Below are 16,807 nucleotides of genomic sequence, written 5' to 3'. Positions count from 1 at the left end.
GAACTGAGTTTTTGGCAAGCACCCCTCACCACCTGCCGCAGCTCACCTGGCTTCTCCTCAGACTCTCGGCAGTGCATCCACACGCAGTTTGTGATGTTCAGAGTAGCATCTCCTTCAATGCACTTGTCACATGACTCCAATTCTTTGCATTCTCCTGCAAAACAGCAAAAAAAGGAACAGGCTGAGTTTTCAGGCAAGTATGAATCCTGCATTGCCACTCTGGAGCAGGCTGCAAGAGAAAACAAAAAAACAGGAAGTGGAGCACTATGTGGGCTGGGCTTGTATAGATACCCAATGGCCTATTGATTTCTGGAGTCTTTGCCCCACATTTTGCCTGTGGTCCTGTATGCTACAGCCCCCACTATTAGAAAAACTGTAAGCACACAACACACACACACACACACACACACACACACACACAAAAATACGCAAGCCTAGATATATCAAAGGATTCAGAGATGGAATCCTCTGGTATCTGATACTCACTGTGGTATACAGTGGTGCCTCGCTAGACGAATTTAATTCGTTCCACAGGTCTTTTCTTATAACGAAAAATTCGTCTAGCAAATCCCATAGGAATGCATTGAATTTTTTTTATTTTATTTTTGCCCATAGGAACGCATTAATTGAATTTCAATGCATTCCTATGGGAAACCGCGATTCGCTAGACGAATTTTTCATAAAACGAATTCGTCTAGCGAGGCAACCTCCACTAGAAAAAACCTTTCGTTAAGCGGAAATTTCGTTAAGCAGTGCATTCATTAAGCGAGGCACCACTGTACATGGAAGTTTTGTTTAGCTATCATGGTTTGATTTGATTTCATGTCAATAGTACCTCTTGTTATGTATTCATCCCAGAGGTCCGTTCTTAACCTGAAACCTTTCTTAACCTGAGGTACCACTTTAGCTAATGGGGCTTCCCGCTGCTGCTACTGCAGCACGATTTCTGTTATCATCCTGAGGTAAAGTTCTTAACCCGAGGTACTACTTCCAGGTTAGCAGAGTGTGTAACCTGAAGTGTTTGTAACCCAAGGTACCACTGTATTCATAAAATGCATATGCCACTTAATGGAAAAAATAATCTCTCTTAACTGAGGCCCAAACCATCAGCCCACCAGCCACCAACTGCTGTTTGGCCAGCAGCCATTCCAGCCAGCCATGAGAAAAACAATCACATAATTTTTTGGAACTTTAGTGCTTGAATTTTTGCTTGCTTTCCCCCTTTAGTATCCGGTCTATCCAACTGTGAGCCTCCAGGGAGGCAGGGACTGCTGTAGTTTGGAAAACATCTGTGCCATGTTTCTAAAATGCTAGGTGCTGTACAAATCACCACCACTGCCACTAGTTTTGTTATCAAGACACTGTGAATTCTATTATCAGCTATAAATACAGAAATATTATTAAAGCTGCTGCCTATTACAGCTGTGGCAACATGCTGGAAGAGTACCCAGCTATCTGGAGGAGATTGCACTGAATGTACCATACCCAGAAGAGCTGCCTGCCTGCACGACACATGCAGAATGAGCTCTCCCCAAACTCGCCTGTTTCATGTATCGATGCTGACCTGCCAGTGGCGGAACTGCCAAGAGTCTCTGCATGCTGCAGCACAGATAAGGCTGCAGCGCATGGAAGCTTATTCAACTTTTATTAAACCCATAAATGTTGGATTACATTTCTGCCACTGCACTCTATGCTCAATAAGTCAGCTGGCCTTCAGGAGACGAAGGCTTTCGGTTGAACATGAGAAGATCAGAAACTGTCGGTGACCTGACTTCCCTTACATCAGGAGTAGGGAGGCATTTCCAGACCAAGGGCCCCATTCCCTCCTGGGGCAGCCTCTCAGGGGCCAACTGCATGTGTTGGGCGGGGTCAAAGGCAAAAGGGGGTGAAGAAGAAGAAGAGTTTGGATTTGATACCCTGCTTTGTCACTACACGAAGGAGTCTCAAAGCGGCTAACATTCTCCTTTCCCTTCCTCCCCCACAACAAACACTCTGTGAGGTGAGTGGGGCTGAGAGACTTCAAAGAAGTGTGACTAGCCCAAGGTCACCCAGCAGCTGCATGTGGAGGAGCGGGGACAAGAACCTGGTTCACCAGATTACGAGTCTACCACTCTTAACCACTACACCACACTGGCTCTCATTCATTGGGTGGAGCAATGAATGCACACACCCCTCTCTACCCTCCCTCCAGGCAAGCAAGAGGTGTTATCAGAGTTCAAGGACACATTCTAGACAAACAAAATCAGTCAAAGAGGCTGGGAAGCAGGGACAGTGAGGGGCATGGCCTGGGACAGTTCCAAGGGCCAAACAGAGTGGTGTGTAGGGCCACCCAAAAGCTGGCAACCTCTATTGCAAAAAAGAAGAAAAGGATTCAAAACACTTCAAAGTGTGGAAACTTTCTGCTTCACACAGGCTAAGTCATATAGACCTGCTTTTATCTATTGCTTTATTACTACACCAATATCCCAACTTTCCTCCAGGGAGCTGACAGTGCCAGGCATAATAGTTCTCTTTCCCAGCCCCTTGTATCTTAGTGGGTTGTTTTTGTTTCAATTATGCATTTAAAAAAAAATATTTTTATTAATTTTCCAATTAAAACCAATTATATCACATTCAATATTTCAAATTATACACATATATATATCAATCAAGCCGAATGTTATGCCAAATCATCTAAATAATTTATTTTTGGGTTCCCATGCTTCAAGAAATTGGGAATTCCTCGCAACTGTCCACTGCCGTCTTATTTCTAAAGTTCAAATCGTCCTCCAAGCTCATAATATTCCAAATCTTCCCCTTACAGTCACCTAGATGTTTTCCACTTTCATCCGATTGTTCCAGCTGCTGAGATAAATGTCAAACGAAGTTTCACAGATGTTCTTTCTCCTGTGTGAGTTAATCAGTCCAGCCTCCCCATAAATCTTCTTAGTGGAGCTCCCTGTTGCGACGGAGTAGCAGCGCCATCTTAAAAGGCTCAAATCACTTTCATTTTCTCTCATAGCCATGAAGATTTACGATTTATTTATCTTTATAGAATTTACAGCTTTTTCAGGCAGGAGACCCAAACATCCAACCATGAACTCTTGGTAAATTAATGGATCTCCTTGCCCTATAGCTGAACTTAGCTTCAGGTCGCTGCTCCAATTTAAAGTGCGTCACAGCTCATAAATCCTCCGAACGCGTCCAGAACTCCTTCCGTCTGACTAGGGGGGGGCTTTTCTCATCGGCAACTTCACATCTTTAAGAAATATGCTCAGTAACAACAGCTATAAAGTTCAACTCACACAGTCTTTTGCTTCTCTTTCACTCCAAACAAGCCAGGACATCGCGTCCGGGAAGATACGAGGCAACAATATGAAGAAAAAATAAAAACTTGCTTCCCTTATCGCTCCGTCCCCATCAATCCTTCTTCCAGATGCCGTACATTCTTTGACTCCTCTCGCTCAGCAGCATAAAATTCTCAGCAGTAAACAGCGCTTCTTCCCCTCCTTCTGAAGTATGTCCATAGATTTAAGCCTAATTATCTTCTTTAACCATGGAAATCCCCGCCATGCAGATTAGCGTCCGGGAGTCCTGGCCGTCGTAAGTGCTCAGCCCAAGCTCCCCCCACTCCAAAAACAGTCGGAGTGGGTCTGGGGGCATCGCGGGCCAGCGGCCCCTCTCCGTAACCCCCGGAGAGGGTAGGGGGTTGCCATTTACTCCCCTAGCAACCGCCAAATTCCTTACGAAGGTCAGAGAGATGGAAAACAGGTCCGCCATTCCTGCAGGCGGAAACCGGAACTCTGTTTCAATTATGCATTTCGTGTTTTTATGTTGCAACTGCCCTGAGACCTTTGAGTATAGGGCAGAATACAAATTTTAACAACAACCACCCACACAGGCTAGGCTAGGCTAAGAGGGGGAAAGCCAAAAAAGTGCCCTCCAGATATTGATGGACTCCCAGCTCCCATCAGTCTCCGACAGCATAACCAACAGGGAGAGATGATGGGAACTGTTGTCCAACAACGTTTAGAAGACATCATGTTGGCTACCCCAACATGTTGCCTTATACCGAGTGAGACCATCTAGCTCAGTATTGGCTAAACTGAGTGGTAGAAGCTCTCCAGGATTTCAGACTGGGGACATTCTCTGTCCCACCTGAGATGCCAGGTTGTCCAACCTGGGACTTTCTACACACACTGCAGATGCTCTACCACTGAGTGGCAGCCCTCATGACTATCTCAAGATCACTCAGTGAGCTTTGTAGCCAAGAGGGGATTTAAACCCTGATCTGCCAAGTCCAACACTCTTAACTGCTATACCACACTGGCTCTCTTTTTTGACAGCTGGTTCCTTTAATTTGACCATGATAAGCAGCAGCAGCAGTAGTGATTATGGGACAAAGCAGTTATACAGCCAAGAACAAATTACAGTATTTCTATTACCCTTCCTTAAAAGGGCCCACTTGTCAAATTTCAACAATTTTCAAAAAGCTTCCAAGCAAGAAACTTTACACACACAGCCACAAATGCAGCTTAGCTACAAGAGGAACTATGATCCCAGCTACGTCAGTGTAACCTTCCCTTCCAAGTGTGGCCAAAAGTTCCTGCAGCCTTTGGTGAAACCCAATACGACTTCGCATCAAGCATGACCGAATCTAATTAAAGCCCACACAACACCTCTCCATTTCAGCTTAGGGCTGGTGCAATCTGCAGGCTCAGGCTTTTAATATCTGCCTCCAAACCCTTGTCGGTCTTCCACTCTGTGCCCATGTTTAATTATAATCCTAATTTATATTTTTTTGACCACCCTTCAACCCAGGTTCTCATACAAAGAATCCTGCGAAAAGCAACACGTAAACAATGAAATCGTTTTTAAGATAACCAACTCATATTTCAGTTACAAACGCTTCATTTATTTCATTTATCTCCCACCTTTTCTCCAAAGAGCTCAAGGGGCATACGTGGTTCTCCCCTTGCTATCAGAGTTACAGATTTCTTGCTTAACATCTAGCCTCGTTGGTCCTAACAATGGTTTCCTTTAGTTAAAACTTGCAACTCCTATACTAGAATAGATGGGGGATGATGGGAAAGAACGAAGGGTTCAACTCCCCCACCCACATTCCTTCCATCTACCATGACATACATTAATCCTAAATCCTATTACCATGGAATGCCATCTCTTTGTGGCAGCCCCCTCCCTCGCCCCACATCCACTTGCTGACACTCGGTTTTTTAAAAAGAAAAAAATAAGCTAGGGAAAAAAAACCATGAGTCACAGCTTATTAATAGCAAATCCGTAGCTTTGTTTTATGAAATCTACCTAGAGAATTCTTTTCACTCCCCCATCAGAGATTATGCTTCAGCATGCCAACAGAACGAGATTCAAAAGAGGATTTATAATGGAAAGTTTCTCCCCCAGTCATAAAAATATGCTGCGATAATTTTACATACGAAAGGAAGCAAGGTTTGGAACTAGTTTGGGGAAGGCAATAAAAGAGGTCAATTTCTGAGGGTGCTGCATTTTTTTAGGATGTGAGGGCGATCTGGCTGCGACATCTGTCACCCCATTGATCGCCAGGGTTGATTCGGCTGATCTGGCTGGCTAGGCGGGTGTCCCCTTCCTCCCTCACCGCTCCATGTGCGTCCCTCCCGAAGCTGCGCGCTCGGTGGAAGAGGACGACCTTCCCAGATAGAAGGAGTGTACCGTTCTTCGGTCAAGGGTATACGATAGCTGCGCTCCCCTGCTAGAACCTCCAAGCAGGTCCTTGTTCTAATCAAACCTCAGATGGCCAAGGGTTTGGTTTTTTAGCTGTATGTCAAAGAGTGTTTTACCAGGACCTGGGAGACCAGGGCCCAAATCTCCACTTAGCCATGAAGCTCACTGGGTGATTTGGGACCAGCCATTGCCTCTCAGCCTAAGGCCACTGGTCACCACGGCTGTATGAAGTCTCTACCACCTGAGGCTCCATCTCTCTAAATACCAGTTGCCAGGGAACAACACCGCCTTTGTGTGCCTCCTTTCCAAGACCCTGCTGCCTTTCATCTCTGTTTGATGAATAGTTTTGCTGATATGTGGAAGTCTGCACATCAGCCACACAGCAACCCCAGTTAGGTGCAAGACATTCTGGGCATAAGGTTAAATATGAGAGAATGTATTGCCGATCCTTGAATGCAACCACATTTCATTTCATTTCTTTATTACATTTATATCCCACCTTCCCTCCAAGGGGCTCAATATGGTGTATGTAGCTCTCTTCCCCCTCCCCATTTAATCCCCACAAAAACCCTGCGAGGCGAGGCTGAGACTGAACGACTGGCCCAAGGCCACCCAGTGACAGCTTCGTGACCGAGCAGGGATTTGAACCCGGATCTCCCAGGTCCTAGGCCAAAACTCTAACCACTACACCACACTGCCTCTCAGTGATGCCCAGATGAGCTCTTGCTCCGAGCTGAAAATGTGGCAGTTCTGTGTAAGCAGGAGGGAGCTGAAGAGGTATAACTGCACTGCTCCCCAGCCCTTCAAATATCCTTTAACAAATCACACTGGAAAGATGTACAGTGCAGGGCCGTCTCAAGCAGGTCGGGCGCCCTGACGCTGAGATCGCTCCGGTGCCCCCGGCCTCGCAGCGCCCCCCCCCCGGCCGGCCAGCCCCGCGCCCCCGGGACTACACCTAGAGCCAGGCCTGGTACAGTGATACCTTGGTTTACAACCATAATCCGTTCCGGAGGTCCGGTTGTAAACCAAAACAGGTTGTAACTAAAGGCGTGCTTTCGCCAATGAGGCCTCCAAAAAAAGGGGGGGTTGTAATCCCCAAAAATGAGTTGTAATCGAAGAAAAGGGACACACACTTCAGGGTTTGACGTGGTTGTAATCCAAAACGGTTGCAAACCAAGGTACCACTGTATCTAAGAAATCTGCCAATCAGCCTGCTCCCACAGGGCTTACTTCCACAGGGCTTACCCCACAGGACAGGAAGGAATTCGGGACTGGGAGGCAACGGTAAGCAGGTAACATCCACTCACTTGGAGCTGACTTGTCAACAAGCAACAGAGAGGTATCCAAGTCAGCGTGTGACTCTTTTCTGCTCATGCGAACACACGAATTAACCAATTACCTTTCCACGGTGGAAAAGTTCAAAAGCTGATGGGGCCTATTGCCATGGATACAGGATTCTGGCTGCAGAGCTTTGCCTAGCAGTGAGGGACTGATACAGTAGCCAATCAGGAAGCGGGACTTTGCTCTCCAGATTTCTGGCAGGTTTCGACAAGTCGAGTTATTTTTATCGTGGCAAAAGGAAAGATGCTCACAAATCAGACGCTTTACTTGACTCCTCCAAATCCTGGCATGCTTTAGCGGACAGCAAAGGGGGGGGGGGAGAGAGAGAGAATGTAGAGAGCACCGGCTGTTTCAAAATCTCTCCCAATCTGTTTCAGCCACACTACAGATGGGGCCTCAAATAGTAACCCCCAGAATAAGCAAAGCACTGCGAGGGAAAGCGTTAACAAAAGTTATTCCCACTTTCCCATCTGCAGGACCGTGGGCGGTTATGGACATCCATGAGGCTGCAATTCCATGCAAGTACTTGGAAGCAAATCCCATTCAAATCAGAGTGAGGTAAAACGGGCATCAGAGAGAGCTGCAAGACTTCTCTGCAAGCATGGGGGAAGGGCCATAGCTCAGTGGTAGAACATCTGCCTTGCATGCAGAAGGTCCTAAATTCAATCCCTGGCATCTCCAGGTAGGGTCAAGGATGACCCCTTCCTGAAACTCTGAAGTCACTGCACAGTAGACAAAACAGAGCTAGACGGACCAATGGTCTCACTTGGTATAAGAGGACAGGGCCCTTGTACCTTTGAAAGGTGTGCAGAAATGTTTTGGTTAGGGCACCTTCTCATCACCCTGCAGGGCAAAGCACGTGCATGTCGAAATTTCCTCTTCTTGCACAGCTGGTAAAAAAGAGAAAACCATGCAAGAACCCCAGCACCTTCCTTGGTCACCTGGTCTTTGCACCTCATGCAAAACTTTCAGCAAATGCCACCATTCCTCCATAGGGTTGGATGACACCCTGCGCTATCCACAGATTGCCTCCAAGCCATTTTCAGAAAGAGCAAAGACAAAGGAATGCAAGAGTCTACAGAATGTGCCTTTTGGCTCCTGTTAAGGTGAGTTGCACCTTCCAATTTCCCGTGATGATCACTCTCTTCATGGAAGAGCCAAGGTAGTGCCCTCCATCCGTTGTTGGGAACTACAACTCCCACCAGCCACCCCCACCCCCACAACGTGGCTAATGGCAAGAAATGATGGGCGTTTTATTTATTTGGAACTAGCTGGCCAGGCAACGCGTTGCTGTGGCTCATCCCTGTGATTCCCCCCACCCTGTCCCGATCCATGACCTATCCCGTCCCCTCCTGCCCCCAAACCACACCCAGGCGAGTCCCCACCTCAATTCGGCTTAGTCTGTAAAGGCGAGCCTCCATTCGGCCTAGTAGCTGCAGTACCAGTGTAGCCTCCGATAGGGGGCCAAGGTTTTCCAGCTGTGGTACCAGTGTAGCTGCCACTAGAGGGCGCTGTGTTGCAACCTCTTCTGCCTTCTATTTCCCAGCTTCCCCGGCCCTCTGAGTTCAGGGTTCCAAACCAGTGGGTTTTACCTGGTTTTCGTGGCACAGGTGTGACCAATCTATGTGCATGGAAACACTCGCCAATACCCATGTGACGTTGTGGCCAAATTTGACCACGATCGGGCAAGCGGTTTGGGAGAATGCCGTGTTTTAACAAACTTGGACCCTCTACTTTTTTTATATATAGATGCACCATGTTGACTGCCCCAGATCCTTGCTGTGAACTGCCCTGAGATCTGCAGATGAAAGGTGGTATACAAATTTAATAAATAATAGCAATAATAATGATGCTGAGACACCTCCGAGATATTCAGTGGTGCCCATTGGGACAGGTAAGCCAGAAGGCATAGAGAACAGCAGGCAGGTGGCACCAAAGCCAATGAGAAGTCTTTCTCACACCCTCCTCCCTCCTGAGTTTACAAGGCCAACACAGAGTGCTACCCCCATGGAATGGTTGTAAGGAAGAAGGCCGGCAGGGAGGCTGGCTGAAGGCAGAATATGTCGATGGGGCAGTGCCTCATTGACCCTAATGGACTAGCCTCCACTGAAGAGACATTGACTTGCGTCCTACCATCAATGAAAACTCACATCATCATGGCTCTGTTGGGGCAAGTGGAATTATCCCACCATTGTTTCCTCTCACTACCAGAAACGCAAAGAGGCATATCACTAACTGTGGGCATTGAAAGAGCTCCATGGGGCAGGCAGGTCAGCGTTGGCTCCAGTCCTTCAGACATGATGCCTTCCTCTTTGCTGCTGCTGCTGCTGCTGCTGCTGCCACCCACACCCTTGGCTCTCCTCTCCTCCCTCTCTGCTTCCAAAGGAGAGGGTGAGGCAAGCAGAACCTGGTACTCCTTTCCTTTGTCCCTGCTGCTGCCACTCCCTCAATACAGAGAAGTTGTTGCACTCCCAACTCACACCAGCATAGCCAAGGGTCAGGTAGGCGAGAGATGGAGTTCCAACAACATTTGGATGGATGGTCAAACATTCCCCATCCCTGCAAGGAGTTCACTTGCAGAATCGCCTTACCCCATGTATGCCCACTGCGATCTGTGAAACTGCTACTCTTACAGGCGCCATACTCCTTCTGCACTTGTGAGAAGTTGAATTTTTAGCGTGGCATCACCTACATGTTGGGACTCCTTGTCTATTGACACCAGGCAGGTACCTTTGCCGGCCTCTTTTCAGCACTTGTGTTTGATTAGGCAAGCCTATCCAGATATCTAGGGTGGTGACATGTGTTTTAATCTCTTCTTGCTTGCTTTTGATTCAAATCGGCTTTGGAATGTCCTCAAATACATGTTTTGATCATCTTGATGTTTTTAATTTATTTTTGCAAACCGCTTGGAGGTTTTATTACAGTCAAGCAGTGTGTAAATGTTGCAAAGTAAATAAAATTTATTAAGGAGAACACGGTTAGGGGTTCTCTGGGAGTTAGCAGTGGGTAGTCTGCAAGTGGCATGGGAGATGCTCAAAGAAGTCAATCCCTGATGCTGGTTTGACCATACATGCATGCTTGCAGCTGAAAGTTAAAATAGCCCTCTGCTGTGCTAGTCTCTCCTATGCAGCTACTTACAAAACCAAGGAGGGAGAAGGGAACTTGCGAGTCGGCAGTGAGACAAGGGTCTCAGCAGTGCCACATATCTCCATTCAATTAAATGCCAGCTCACAGCAGAACCTTGCTTTCTGCAGTCAGATACCCTGAGAGAACAAGTGACTAGATGCATTATTAAGCGAGAACCAGTTCTGGCAGTTTTAATACCTGCGTAGAAGGGGGACATCCAGGGAGTGCAATTTCTCACCTGAGTTGTGCTTGGGTCATTAGCAACCTGCACTTGCCACAATCTCCTGCAGTTCCCCGCAGGAGCTGGGCCCTTGGCTCAGAAATCCAACTGCATTAGTTCAGGCACTGACAACCTCAAGGCTGAATTACCACAATGTGTGGGGCTGCCCTGGGATCTGGTCTGGAAGTTTCAGCTGGAGCAGAATGTTGTGGCTAGACTGGAGATGGGAAGAGACTACAGCCGGTGTATGACACCCGTGCTAAAAGACCTGCACTGGCTTCCCGTCTGCTACTGAGCCAGGTTCAAGATTCTTGAAGAAGTGCAAGCCCTGAACAGCTTAGGCTCAGGATACCTTTAGGACTGTCTTGCCCAGGATGTCGCAAGCCTATCACCAATATCACCTGGGGCAGCACTATTAGTGGCTCACAATGGTGCAGAAGCACAATTCATGTCAACATGAGCCTTCAGGATAGTAGACCCAAATCTCTGGATCATTGTCCCACTAGAAACCAGGCAGGCACCGCCCTGGCGAAGTTTCAGGTGCCAAAATGGTTTTACAATGGTACCTCGGTTTACAAACACAATTGGTTCCAGAAGTCTGTACTTAACCTGAAGCGAACTTTCCCACTGAAAGTAATGGAAAGTGGATTAATCCGTTCCAGACAGTCCGTGGACTACTCAACCTGAAACGTACTTAACCCGAGGTATGAGTGTAATTGGTTCCGGAAGTCCATACTTGACCTGAAGCGTACTTAACCTGAAGCGAACTTTCCCATTGAAAGTAATGGAAAGTGGATTAATCTGTTCCAGACAGGTCCGCGGAGTACTTAAACTGAAAATACTCAAACCGAGGTGTACTTAAACCAAGGTATGACTGTATTTCAAGAGTGCAGCTCTGATGTTTTCCCCTCCTACAGATGTTTCAATCTATGCTTTATATTTTGTACGTTGTATTTCGTCTTCTTTGTAAGTCATTTTAAGGCACCTGTGAAAAGCAGGTTGTGCATTTTGAAAACAAACTAACAGTTTGCTGCTTTCTAACCAAGTCAAGCGCAGAGGAATGATACATAAGTAAAGTCGAATAACAAAAGATCCAGGAGAGACTTTTGCTGTAGTTGTGAAATGACTTGTGCTTCTTCTAGCTGCTGAACAGAGACACCTATACAGGTGTTGAAAGTGCCAGACCTGAATGCATCTGGTCACTTGAAGTAACACCAGTTGCTCGCTCAAGGCAGCTAAGTGGACACCAATGGCTAACAGGTGTGCCATGCAATGGGAGAAGGACTGAACTAAGAAACTTGCACCCCAATCTATCCATGCTTACTAAAGTCAGCCTGACAACCGAATGGAAGTCACTGGGGGGAAAGCACATACAGAATTGTAGGCTTAGGTTTCCCTGGGTGTCCTGGGACAAACCATTTTCTATGGGTCCCCTCTGCAAAATGGGAACAGCAGCACCTTCCTTGCAGGGGCCCTGAAAAGATGGATGAAAAGGATTGTACAGATCTTAGCACGTTAAAAAGAGCTTCTTGGAAAAAAATAGGGCAAAGGCCTTGTCAACTCAAGCACCAAGGCATTCCAAAAGGAATATACAGTAGTTTGCTGCCTTATACGGACAGTTGTTTAGTACAGTCCTGTCTACACATGAATGGCAATGGCTCCCCAGGTTTACAGGGAGGGAGATGGCAAGGATTAAATCTGGGGTCTTCTGCATGCAAAGCAGATGTTCTAACACTGAGACCAGGCCCACCCCTTGAAGAATCAGGGAGCCTTTCGTTTTTCTGGTGTAATTTTCTTGGGCTGACCCTAAGGGATCTTGAAGGGGGGGGGCATTTTTAAAGCACTTGCACAGCACTTGTTGTCATTTGCTTTAAAGCCTTTTCTGCTTCTTTGAGAGGTCACTTATTTACCGTCTCTCCTTTCCCGTCCCAACCCCAAGGACTCAGATTACACTTACAATGCATCCACCTGTCACTGGCACCCTAACAACAACTTCACAACATTAATTAGGCAACAGCAACTTGGCAAAGGCTCGGTGCCAAGGTTACGCCTAGGGCTCAGTGGTACAGATCCATAGTGAGAGGGGACACATATATAAAGTGTCGATTCACTTCCTCAGCCAACAGGCATCCTGGAAAAACTTAAGTGGCAGGTCAGGTTTGCAGAGCACATGTCAACCAGAAAGGACACTGCATGTTAGGTTTTTCATACAAGCAAAGGAACATAGAAGGTTGCCATATACCCAGTCGAACCATTGGCATATCCAACTTAGTATTGTCTATACTGACTGGCAGCACCTCTCCAGGGTTTCAGATGGGGGACATTCTTAGCCCTATCTGGAGATGCTGAAGATTGAACTTGGGACTTTCTGCATGCAAAGCAGATTGAAAACCCACCCAGAGTAGGAGAAAAGCAACTGTGGGAGCCCTTTTTTCTCAGGTTACAACATTACTAAAAAGCAATAAATGCCCTAGATTGAACACTGAGAGGGATGAGAGCTAAATAATGCTAACATGCATTTTCAGTGGAGGAAACGCTGAAGTCACGTGAGCGGCTACCAGGAAGAGGGCCTACTTAGTGGTGGCTCCCTGGTTGTATAACACTCTCTGCAAGGAAGTTGGCCTAGATAGAACATACCTTATGGTCTATTTTATCAACAGTCAAAATTATTTCTCTCTCTCAGAGCTTTCTAGATTCAGCCTGCTGCATAAGGATGAACACAGTCAGTAGTGGATAGGTTTCCCTGGGTGGAACATTCCACAGGCAGGGACCACCACTGAAAAGACCACAGGTGCAGCACCCAGAGAAAGGCCTCCAATGAAAATGTTAATTTCTCTCCATTAGTCTGCTTTTGGAAGCAGTTCAAACACTCACAGCTGCATTGTCCTACACATGGGTAAGAGCAGGCTGTTTCATGCAAATGTGTTCCTCTTATTACCAGGTTAAGTGTGCATAGATGCAAATCAGACATTCATATATATGTACAAATGAATGCCTGACGTTCCCCATAATGCTTTCCCTCCCAAGAGGAACATGGCTGGATAGCAGATCTTATCTGAATTAGGAACACAGGAAATTCTCTTATTACTGATTCCCTCTTATTACCTTGTTCAGGACCTTCTATGCTGGCTAGCAGTGTGTGGCTTCTCCAGGGTTTCAGACAGGAGGATGGTATTCCCAGCCCTACTTGGAGATGCTGGGGATTGAACCTGGCGCCTTCTACAGCCATTCCCTTAAATTACACACCATTTGCACTAGTGGCTGGGCTCACATACAGTTTTCTGTGTGTGGCATGCCGTCACAGAGCGTCCAAGTGCAAAGGTGGATAGGGCTTCTGAACTTTTAATAAGCAGAAGATGACATTTCAGCAAGTGCAACCTGTATGACAAAGCTACATCTGCTCAGATTTCCTCTTCTACACAACTATTAAAGGAGCAGAAGGCTTGTCCTGTTTTTCATCTGGACAGCCTACTACTTCCCAAGGCTCGGGCCCACTCAGCATCCCAGGCAGCGCCACAATGCCAGACTGCACCTGAATTAGCACTGGGGTGACCAGCAGAAGTATGTGCAAATTTAAGAAGCCCTGCATAAACATAAGAAGAGTCGGTTGGATCAGGCCATTGGCCCACATGGCTCAGCAGCTAACCAGGAGCTTTTGGAAAGCCCACAAACAAAACCTGAGCACAGGAGAAATATCTGCCCCCACTCAGTGGTTTCTAGCAACATCCAGAAGCATTACTAACTCCAACCACGGAGGCAGAACATAGCAGATATGTGTAGTAGCCATGGATAGCCCAATTCGCCGTTTATTTGTATAATCCTCTTTTAAAGCCATCTAAGTTGGTGGCCATAATTGCCTCCATAGTTTAACTATACGCTTTGTGTAGTATTTTCTTTTATCTGTCCTGTATCTTCCAACATTCAGCTTCTTTGAATGTCTACGAATTCACAAGTTATAAAGGAATGGAGATTTTTTTCTACCTACCTTCTCCACGCCATGTCTAATTTTATACATTTCTATTATGTTGCCTCTTGCCTACTTGCTTTTTCTCAAAACTGAAAAAATCGCAAACGCTGCAACCTTTCTTCATAGGGGAGTTGCCTGAGCATTTTGGTTGCCCTTTCCTAAACATTTCCTAACTCTACAATATCATTTTTGAGGCGAGAAGTGGCAAGAACTGTACCCAGCATTTGCATTACGATATCTGCTTATTAATTTCCAATTCTTTCAGGAATTATCTCTAGCGTGGAATTTGCTTGTTTCCACAGCTGCCACATAAGCAGGTCTACCTATTTTCATCCCAACGTGACAGAAAGGGAGATCTATGCTATGAATTACCCAGGTCTGTGGATGGGCCATTCATGTGTGCCAAACCTTCTCTTAAATCAAATGCCAAACATCCATTTGCACACTGGCTATACAGGTGGCCTGTCAAGCATCAAACTTTGAGAAGAGAATGAGAAAGCTGGTTTCAAACCTAGAGTCTCAGAGACAGACACATACAGTAGTCGAACCCACCTCACAGTCTTGTTGTGAGGATTAATGGGGACAGCTGCACGAATGTTGCTCTGAATTCCTCCCAAGTTCAAGATAAAGAATAAAACCAAAATTATGGCCCGTGTACACAGCATGAACGCCAACATGAGAGTGGCTTCTTCTAAAAGCAGAGATGAAAAACTTGTGGCCCTCAAGCTGTTGCTGGACTCTTAACTCCCACCATCCCGGCCGTACTGGGGCTGCTGGGAGTTGGAGTCCAACAAACACGCGTGCAACGGCAATTCAGAAGAGCAGGCGCTGCTCTTTGGTTAAGAAATGAACCAAGGAGGGAACTTCCAAGCCCTTTCCCGGAGAGGCTCCTCGTGGATCAAAGTAACGCCTTATTACCCACTAAAGAGCCGCAAGTACCGTCGAGTCTCTCCCGCGGAGCGAAGGCCGGGTTGCACCAACCCTGTCCCGGGAAGCAAACTCTCCCGCCTACCGCTAGGTCCTCCAGTGACTGGCTCGGCGGAACCGGCCGTTGGCCCACGATCAAGCCAACCTCGGGGAAAGCGAGAGCTGCAAAACTTCCCGCGCGCACGCCGCCCCCTTTCCGAGAGCGCGAGAGACCTCCCCCAGTGGAAGGGGGTGGGGTGGAATGGAATGGGGCTTAGGAAGGGGGGGCGGACGGACAGACAAACCCACGCCGGATCTCACCCACCTGCCTGGCTGGGGACCCCGCCGTGCGCGCAAATCAGGGCGCAGAGGAGCGCCGCCCGCAGGTGCCAGGCGCGGGCCGCAGCAGGAGGCATGTCTGGGTCCTCTCCGGAGCAAGCAGCAGCGCCAGCAGCGAGCGCCCAGCTCAGAGTGGCGCTTGTTTTTCACTTGGGGAACAATGATCGCCTGTAAAGTGATCGGGGCTCCCGTGGACGCAACCGAGCAGCAGCAGGAGGCGGAGGAGGAGGAGGCGAGTCAGCGAGCAGAGGCGCGCACACCGCACGGGCGGGGACCGAGGGAGGAATTCAAGGCGGTGGGGCAGGCAGGTGCGCCGGCGGGGCTCTAGCAGCTCCGCCCCCGCCGGAGAGGGGCGGGTCCTCGCCTCCCTCGCACGCCGCGGCGCGCGTCCATTTCTTATTTTGAGGAGCCGCCGTGCGCAAGCGGAACCCAAAAAGCCTTCGCCAAAACAAAGAGCTCACCCGCTTAATTTGAGCTGCAGCAATTAAGATGTAGGCTCCATCCTGGAAGTTTTATACGGTAATGATGAATAAAAAGGTGTCCATGCGCGTCTGCAGTGTGCTTTTCTCTCCCACCCACTCTTCACATGATCACAGGCCTGCCCTGGAGGTTTTGCTACCCGCAGTACTGTAATTAGGGGAAATGTCATTATTATTATTTTGTCCTGCCTTTTAGACCCCATGAGTGCTACTGAAAAGCATTCGTGAGATACACACGTCGATGCAAAGGTGATAAAAGCAACAATGTAAATAAAATACGAATAGCGAAAGTTAAAATTATAAAAATCAGAAAGGATCATTTTGGCATGTAAGTGGCATACTGTATATTAATTAGTAACGCTGTGGGTTTTGCATCTTCATATTATTAATTTATATACTGCTTAATGCCAAAATAGGCTTCTATGCAATTCACAAAGCATAATAATAAATTGCACAATACTGAAATATAAAAATCCATAATGGAGATATGCAGTAAAGCAGTATCATAAAACACTGAAATATAGACACCCGTAATTAAAAGTATGAAATAAAGCAATCCATTAAAACAACACAGCAATTAAAACAAGACACTGACTAAGTGATCAGAGGAATGACTGTGTCAATAGAGATGCCTTCAAAAGCCAATACAGATGAGGCTATAACACTGATGTAAAAAAATAAATGTTTTTTAAAAGAACCTTCATATCGCCACAAGTATCAGGTCAGGCCTTT

The 16,807-nt window shown here is 47.1% G+C and overlaps 1 protein-coding gene across 5 annotated transcripts in view; it reads right to left on the bottom strand.

The window, feature by feature from the left end:
• CD164L2 (CD164 molecule like 2) overlaps positions 1 to 15,946 on the bottom strand; it is a 37,306-nt gene extending 21,360 nt beyond the window's left edge. The window contains exons 1-2 of one of the 5 annotated variants that reach the window (XM_035119312.3): positions 15,583 to 15,946; positions 47 to 154 (exon numbers count right to left, since the gene is read on the bottom strand). In XM_035119312.3, the coding sequence (XP_034975203.3) occupies positions 47 to 154; positions 15,583 to 15,673 (199 nt within the window). In that variant the 5' untranslated portion in view covers positions 15,674 to 15,946. Of the gene's footprint in view, positions 1 to 46; positions 155 to 6,942; positions 7,042 to 15,582 lie in introns of those variants that run through there. The other 4 variants (XM_035119311.3, XM_035119310.3, XM_088672392.1 and 1 more) reach the window with 4 other exon arrangements.
• Positions 15,947 to 16,807: the final 861 nt, after the last annotated feature.

The sequence above is a fragment of the Zootoca vivipara genome, chromosome 6 (genome assembly GCF_965207765.1).
Source record: "Zootoca vivipara chromosome 6, rZooViv2.hap1.1, whole genome shotgun sequence".
Taxonomy (NCBI): Eukaryota; Metazoa; Chordata; class Lepidosauria; order Squamata; family Lacertidae; genus Zootoca; species Zootoca vivipara.
Note: the sequence above shows the minus strand (reverse complement) of the source record. Positions and strands in the feature narration are given on the sequence as shown.